General features: G+C 51.0%; 1 protein-coding gene across 1 annotated transcript in view; it reads left to right on the forward strand.

Annotated features, from left to right (window-relative positions):
- LOC311325906 (transmembrane protein 150A) overlaps nt 1–5,698 on the forward strand; it is a 22,934-nt gene extending 17,236 nt beyond the window's left edge. Inside the window, exons 6-8 of the mRNA XM_084458723.1 lie at nt 3,744–3,748; nt 4,122–4,299; nt 4,955–5,698. Coding sequence (XP_084314849.1) covers nt 3,744–3,748; nt 4,122–4,299; nt 4,955–5,190 — 419 coding nt within the window. The 3' untranslated portion in view covers nt 5,191–5,698. The remainder of the gene's footprint in view (nt 1–3,743; nt 3,749–4,121; nt 4,300–4,954) is intronic.
- The last annotated feature ends 2,792 nt before the right edge of the window (nt 5,699–8,490 follow it).

Consider the following 8,490-nt stretch of genomic DNA (forward strand, 5'->3'; position numbering starts at 1 on the left):
TTGTGTTGGGTAGTGTTTGTGTTGGGGGCTGTGTGTTGGGTAGTGTGTGTGTTGGGTAGTGTTTGTGTTGGGGGCTGGTGTTGGGTAGTGTGTGTGTTGGGTAGTGTTTGTGTTGGGTAGTGTTTGTGTTGGGGGCTGTGTGTTGGGTAGTGTGTGTGTTGGGGGCTGGTGTTGGGTAGTGTTTGTGTTGGGTAGTGTTTGTGTTGGGGGCTGTGTGTTGGGTAGTGTGTGTGTTGGGTAGTGTTTGTGTTGGGGGCTGTGTGTTGGGTAGTGTGTGTGTTGGGGGCTGTGTGTTGGGTAGTGTGTGTGTTGGGGGCTGTGTGTTGGGTAGTGTTTGTGTTGGGTAGTGTTTGTGTTGGGGGCTGTGTGTTGGGTAGTGTGTGCGTTGGGGGCTGTGTGTTGGGTAGTGTGTGTGTTGGGGGCTGTGTGTTGGGTAGTGTTTGTGTTGGGGGCTGTGTGTTGGGTAGTGTTTGTGTTGGGGGCTGTGTGTTGGGTAGTGTTTGTGTTGGGGGCTGTGTGTTGGGTAGTGTGTGTGTTGGGTAGTGTGTGTGTTGGGTAGTGTGTGTGTTGGGTAGTGTGTGTGTTGGGGGCTGTGTGTTGGGTAGTGTGTGTGTTGGGTAGTGTGTGTGTTGGGTAGTGTTTGTGTTGGGTAGTGTTTGTGTTGGGTAGTGTTTGTGTTGGGGGCTGTGTGTTGGGTAGTGTGTGTGTTGGGTAGTGTTTGTGTTGGGTAGTGTTTGTGTTGGGTAGTGTTTGTGTTGGGGGCTGTGTGTTGGGTAGTGTTTGTGTTGGGGGCTGTGTGTTGGGTAGTGTTTGTGTTGGGTAGTGTTTGTGTTGGGGGCTGTGTGTTGGGTAGTGTTTGTGTTGGGGGCTGTGTGTTGGGGGCTGTGTGTTGGGTAGTGTTTGTGTTGGGGGCTGTGTGTTGGGTAGTGTTTGTGTTGGGGGCTGTGTGTTGGGGGCTGTGTGTTGGGTAGTGTTTGTGTTGGGGGCTGTGTGTTGGGTAGTGTTTGTGTTGGGTAGTGTTTGTGTTGGGGGCTGTGTGTTGGGGGCTGTGTGTTGGGTAGTGTTTGTGTTGGGGGCTGTGTGTTGGGTAGTGTGTGTGTTGGGGGCTGTGTGTTGGGTAGTGTGTGTGTTGGGGGCTGTGTGTTGGGTAGTGTTTGTGTTGGGGGCTGGTGTTGGGTAGTGTTTGTGTTGGGGGCTGGTGTTGGGTAGTGTGTGTGTTGGGGGCTGTGTGTTGGGTAGTGTTTGTGTTGGGGGCTGGTGTTGGGTAGTGTTTGTGTTGGGGGCTGGTGTTGGGTAGTGTGTGTGTTGGGGGCTGTGTGTTGGGTAGTGTTTGTGTTGGGGGCTGTGTGTTGGGTAGTGTTTGTGTTGGGGGCTGTGTGTTGGGTAGTGTTTGTGTTGGGGGCTGGTGTTGGGTAGTGTTTGTGTTGGGTAGTGTTTGTGTTGGGGGCTGGTGTTGGGTAGTGTTTGTGTTGGGGGCTGGTGTTGGGTAGTGTGTGTGTTGGGTAGTGTTTGTGTTGGGGGCTGTGTGTTGGGTAGTGTTTGTGTTGGGGGCTGGTGTTGGGTAGTGTTTGTGTTGGGGGCTGGTGTTGGGTAGTGTTTGTGTTGGGTAGTGTTTGTGTTGGGGGCTGTGTGTTGGGGGCTGTGTGTTGGGTAGTGTTTGTGTTGGGGGCTGGTGTTGGGTAGTGTTTGTGTTGGGTAGTGTTTGTGTTGGGGGCTGGTGTTGGGTAGTGTTTGTGTTGGGTAGTGTTTGTGTTGGGTAGTGTGTGTGTTGGGGGCTGTGTGTTGGGTAGTGTTTGTGTTGGGGGCTGGTGTTGGGTAGTGTGTGTGTTGGGTAGTGTTTGTGTTGGGGGCTGTGTGTTGGGTAGTGTTTGTGTTGGGGGCTGGTGTTGGGAAGTGTTTGTGTTGGGGGCTGTGTGTTGGGTAGTGTTTGTGTTGGGGGCTGTGTGTTGGGTAGTGTTTGTGTTGGGGGCTGGTGTTGGGTAGTGTTTGTGTTGGGGGCTGTGTGTTGGGGGTGTGTGTTGGGTAGTGTTTGTGTTGGGGGCTGTGTGTTGGGTAGTGTGTGTGTTGGGGGCTGTGTGTTGGGTAGTGTTTGTGTTGGGGGCTGTGTGTTGGGTAGTGTGTGTGTTGGGTAGTGTTTGTGTTGGGTAGTGTTTGTGTTGGGGGCTGGTGTTGGGTAGTGTGTGTGTGTTGGGGGCTGTGTGTTGGGTAGTGTTTGTGTTGGGGGCTGGTGTTGGGTAGTGTGTGTGTGTTGGGGGCTGTGTGTTGGGTAGTGTTTGTGTTGGGGGCTGGTGTTGGGTAGTGTGTGTGTGTTGGGGGCTGTGTGTTGGGTAGTGTTTGTGTTGGGGGCTGTGTGTTGGGTAGTGTGTGTGTTGGGTAGTGTGTGTGTTGGGTAGTGTTTGTTTTGGGTAGTGTGTTTGTGTTGGGGGCTGGTGTTGGGTAGTGTTTGTGTTGGGGGCTGGTGTTGGGTAGTGTGTGTGTTGGGGCTGGTGTTGGGTAGTGTGTGTTGGGGGCTGGTGTCAGAGCTGCTGGGATGTGACGGGCTAATGGGAGGTGTTGGACTGGAAGGAATGGGATGTGTTAATGGACACTTGAATACGGGGGGGGGCACTGAACCAAGGCACGGCTATCTCTCCCTCTCTCCCTCTCTTAAATCTATCTCTCTGTCTCGCTCTCTCTCTCCCTCTCTCCCTCTCTCCCTCTCTTAAATCTATCTCTCTCTCTCTCTCTCTCTCTCAGTGCTGCCATACCTCCCATCTTAACGGTCTACCTCTGCTTTGTGTTACAGGCCCTAGCAGAACTAAGAGGTGGCATGGCAACTAAGTTGCTTAGAAACTCCCCCAAAGCCCACGTGCAGGGGGAGTGTAGAGGAATGTTCAGAATGTTCCGGAGCGAGCGCCTCAGAGGCCGTCTGTCTGAGAGAGGTCTGGAGAGCTATCAGGGTCAGCGCTGGCACACCCAGAGCTGTTCCTACAGCCTCGAGGCCTCGCTTAGCGCCGGCTAAGGCCAGGTAGACGCCGGACGACTTTTAAAGCGGCAAATGTCGGCAAACGCCTCACGACCGAAAGTTTCAGTCCTCCTACCGTCACAGCCCTGCACTGGCCGTCCAGTACGACGCGCCCGCTCACGCCGTAGGACCGCTTCCCGCCACCATTGTAGTCGACCACCATTGTAGTCATCGACGATTGTGAAGAGCTGCGACATCCGTTGAAATTGTTTGATTGTGAACCGTGAATAAAACAAAGGCTCCTACCTTGTGAGGCCTTGTTATGTGCAGAATTGTGTCATAGGGCCACTCACACTTGACGTGCCACAACGGAAATCTCTGACACGCCAGAGATTTGTCGGGAGGTCAGAGCCTCGTCTTAAGAACGTAGGAACAATTATCCGCTGATCTTGGACTCCCTCATACTCTGTGACTCACCACCTCCAGATTAGGCCTCGCCACGCTAGGATCTCTCTCCGACTACGTGACGTAGTCTGAGACAACAAAATGGTGGGCGTTGCTGGGAACAGGGTTTATTGTTAGTCCAGTCCGGCGTCTGGGACCCTTGTGGCGGTCCCCCGTGGAGGCCTGACCGTTGACCATGGTCTGGTTTTATCAGGTCCCATCACTATGTCGAGTGCCACTGGGACGTGTGTGTGTGTGTGTGCGTGTGTATGTGTGTGTGTGTGTGTGCGTGTGTGTGGTCAGATCCTGTGGTCACATGCTGTGGTGCTGCTCCTTTGTGTATTGTGCTTCACAGTGCTTGTGACCCGCAGGGACGAGAAGGCGTCCTATTATAGCGCTGGCTGGTTTCTCTGTTTCATATCACACACTCTCTCCCCCTCTCTCTCTCTCTCTCTTTCTCTCTCTCTCTTTCTCTCTCTCTCTCACCTCTCTGTCTCACACAAGAGGCTTCATTGATTAGCAAGATACCTGAACCGCGTGGGTTCCCAAAGCTGACCGATGCTGCCCCCTGCTGGCCAAACACAGACACAGCGTTATGTGAATCCATTGACATGTCTTGCAAGTGCTTGGCAATAAACTGATGTCATAACAAGAACGAAACTCTAGACTAACCTGTGTGTATATGTGTGTGTGTGTGTGTGTGTGTGTGTGTGTGTGTGTGTGTGTGTTGTAGGTGGACAATGCCAAGGTGCTCCACTACGTCGGGGCTGGAGTGGCCTTCCCCACCAGCATGCTGTTCGTGTTCCTCCAGTCGGCGCTGACCTACCGTCTGGCCAAGACCCAGGGAGAGTACAGCGTGGCCCACCTCCGCCTGGGCATGACGCTGCTGGCCCTGGCGGCCCTGGTGCTCAGTATCCTTCCACCGCCGCTGGACGCACGGCTCGTCAACGCTCATTAAAGCTGCAATCAGAGATTGTATTTACCGCTAGATGGCAGCGATTTGTTTACAAACGAAAGGCTTAAACGTATAATATCCACGTTTAACGCACGGGGGCGGAGCAAAGGCGCCGGCCGGCCATTGACAACACGGGCAGACGTGCTGGAATAACAGGACATGGCGACCGACCGCTAGGGGCGAGTCATTGAAGTAGGACGCTATTAGGATGCTATGGCTCACTGAAACTGATATTAGCTTGTTTTGACAATGGGAATAAAATCAGTGATTGCATCTCTAAGGCGTAGGGGGAGTTGAGAGAGGTGGGAGGGACGAGGAGGGACTGAGAGATGTTTCACGTTATTGTCTGTCCTGTTTTTAAGACATGTTGACCATGTTGGGAATAAGTGTTTCACGTTTGCATGTTATCCCTTGGATTTTATTGTCTGCTATATCCATCAAATCAATCAATCAATTAATCAATCATTCAATCAATCAATCAATCTGATCAATCAAGGGGTTGGGTAGTTTGGACCGTGGGTGGTTTTGGGGGCTCTTAGGAGCAGCGCTGAAGGGAAGGAAGTGATGTCATGTGTCTGTCCAGCTACGCTCCTTGACCTTGGCGCCTCTAGGTGGCGTGTTCTTCGTACAGGAGAGTTACACCCTGCAGCACGCGGCGGCCATCTTCGAGTGGGTCTTCTGTGTCATCATCATGCTGTTCTACGGAACCTTCGCCTTCGAGTTCGCCGGGATGTCTGGAGACACCGTGATGGTGCTGGCCAGAGGGGGCGCTCTGGGCCCAGGGGGGAGAGAGCACAAGATGGAGTCGCCCAGCCAACACCCCCCCGAAAACATTTCAATGCTGTAGTCTCATAGAGATAGGCCATAGAGCTGGCCTGTACCATTATTAATGGGGGGTGTGGAATGAGTTGAATTACTCATCACAACCACACCCATCTGAGGGCTTGGAGTGGACTATGCCAGTACCCATTAACCCCACTGGATGGAGTGGATGCTACCATTTCAAACAGACCCAGGGGTGTGGAGTGGAGATATTGACTAGAATTATACTCATATCCCAGCCCAGTCTCTCCAATGACCTTGCTTGTGTTTTGCACATCACCAAATGAGGAACCAAATCCGTCCTTCAACGCCCCACTCCTCCACCCCCTCCTCTGCTTCTACACTGGCCAGTAGGGGAGTCCCTGTCAATCAGATGAGCTGGCCTATCCTGTACCCCACCTTGAGATCACAGGAAGTGGCCTTGGACTGTTTCCTGGTTGGTGACACGGTGACACCAGTCTGTGGGTGAGCTGAAAAGAGAGGGCTGGTAGCCAGACCGCCAAGGAGAGAGAGAGAGAGAGAGAGAGAGAGAGAGAGAGAGAGAGAGAGAGAGAGAGAGAGAGAGAGAGAGAGAGAGAGAGAGAGAGAGAGAGAGAGAGAGAGAGAGAGAGAGAGAGAGAGAGAGAGAGAGAGAGAGAGAGAGAGAGAGAGAGAGAGAGAGAGAGAGAGAGAGAGAGAGAGAGAGAGAGAGAGAGAGAGAGAGAGAGAGAGAGAGAACGAGAACGAACCAGATAGGAGCAGCATCAGAAGGGAGAGAGAGAGAGAGAGAGAGAAAGAGAGAGAGAGAGAGAGAGAGAGAGAGAGAGAGAGAGAACCAGAGAGGAGCAGCATCAGAAGGGAGAGAGAGAGAGAGAGAAAGAGAGAGAGAGAGAGAGTGAGATAAAGAGAGAGAGTGAGAGAGAGAGAGAGAAAGAGAGAGAGAGAGAACCAGAGAGGAGCAGCATCAGAAGGGAGAGAGAGAGAGAGAGAGAGAGAGAGAGAGAGGGTTTTGCATGAAAGTAACACATGTCTGGGGTTTCCAGCCATCCTGACAGAGAGACCTGGGTTCATGCTACATGCTAGTGACCTGGGTTCATGCTACATGCTAGTGACCTGGGTTCATGCTACATGCTAGTGACCTGGGTTCATGCTACATGCTAGTGACCTGGGTTCATGCTACATGCTAGTGACCTGGGTTCATGCTACATGCTAGTGACCTGGGTTCATGCTACATGCTAGTGACCTGGGTTCATGCTACATGCTAGTGACCTGGGTTCATGCTACATGCTAGTGACCTGGGTTCATGCTACATGCTAGTTCCAGGTGCGTTTATCCAGTAGACCAAAGCAAAGCCCACTTGCAACATCTGATTGTACATTAAGTCGTGTTTACTTCAGTCTGACTGACTAGCGGACGACGCCCTCAGTGCCCGAGTCCAAACCGAACAGAGATCTGCAATCATCCCTAGCCCCCTTTCTCTCAAGTCACAACGCCATCACAAGTTTGGCATTCAGCACCGGAGGGCGGAGTCCTCCACGCAGAACCCCTGAACTCACGAGCGCCACATCCTGGTCCCTCCTTGGAAACGTCCGCACGCTCCACATCCCGTTACACTTCAACGCAGAAGGAAAGTAAATGTGCCTTATGAATCCAAACTGGACTTTTGCAGAGCGCCTGTAAATACAACGGACTTTCCGTGCGGTACGAATGACATGGTCAGTACGGATAAGCAAGCGTCCAGTAGGACTTTCTCATCTACTTGTTCGTCACAGTTAAGGCCAAAGCCCAGGTGAAGAGAGGAGGTGCACTACCAGCTCATTGAAGCCAGAGCTCTGCTTTTATCACGTTCAATCACAGGAAATCACAAGGGTTTTGAGGACCACGACCCAAAATACAAGTCTATTTTAGGCGAGGAGGACGGACGACTCCTCCTTCCTTCTCTAGTCCAGTCCGGCTCTGGGATTCGTCATCCGCTCGACGGATGAGGCCCTGCTCCGTCCCGTATGATTGATCTTTCACTGCCATCAATTTAATAATAGGAGAAGTGAGACACACTCCTGGATTATACCGTACTGGAGGACGCACACAGACATGAACCAGACAGGAACGCTCTACAGCAGTATGACAACCAACCTGGAGGACGCACACAGACATGAACCAGACAGGAACGCTCTACAGCAGCATGACAACCAACCTCTGACAACGGGTTTAGTAGGAAGCCTGACAGGCATCACTTGCCAGCTATTGCCCTCTAGGGGCGAAATCGATTCAAGCAGACGGTGTCAATATGCGATCTCGCTTTTGTATCAAGTGGCCTTCAGGTGGAGAAGTATACAGGCCAGGTGGAGAAGTATACAGGCCTACGTATTCTGACAGAATGCTGTGTCAATCAAAAGGTTTTACCTTTTAAAAAATCCTTATTGTTTCTAAGTGTCCTTAATTGCCTTGGCTGACATTTGTCTCATTGACCCAGTATTGACTTACGTTCAATATACCAATATGATTAACACGGTAGAAAGTGACCCTCGGACTCTGATCTGAGGTCAGATTCAGGGTTTCACCCTCATGGATGTATTTAGGATTGGGAAATGAGTAGCTGCTCCTAGATCCCCCCGGGCCATTCTAGGCCCTCGAGGTCATTCTCTCACCCGGAGCGTCTGGTTAATGTTATTTTTCCCTGTTTACTGATCTACCTTTTTGACTTTTGCACTCTCAGGAAACTCTGTTACGTCACCAGCCACAATCTGATTCAAAGCAAAAACAACGTCTGACGTTTTTATTTTTATTTTAGTTTGTATACAATATGTCTATGTATGTCCTAAATATAATGGTAACTGTTGAGCTTGATTTGACTAGTGGATTGGTTGTACATTTCACGTTACAAGTGCCAGTCATGACTCTGTCCTAGCGTCGGCTGGGCCTGGTCACCCTCCTGTCCTGTCCTTTCTATGCTTTATCACACAGAGAGATCATTCTACACAATATGACAATGAACATTCTAGTATCTAGATATTTTAGGTTATTGTTTTGTATGTAAGCTACTGTACATGTACGTGGGCTTCATTGAAATAATGATAGGTAACTGATGGAAGTATTTCTGTGTATAGGTGTCATTCTCATTGATATCACTGTGGGCTAATGACCAGATCTGGGTCAGAATATTTGAAATGGTAAATGGACTGCACTTATACACAGTATATAGTGCTTTTATCCAGAGCGCTTCACAATGGCCTCTTATTCACACACTCATTCACACACCAATGGCGGCAGCTGCCATGCAATGTGCTAGCCTGCTCATTGGGAGCAATTTCAAATAATAATTTTGATCACGTATCTGTGATATAAT

Source organism: Borostomias antarcticus (genome assembly GCF_949987555.1).
Source record: "Borostomias antarcticus genome assembly, chromosome: 25".
Lineage (NCBI taxonomy): Eukaryota > Metazoa > Chordata > Actinopteri > Stomiiformes > Stomiidae > Borostomias > Borostomias antarcticus.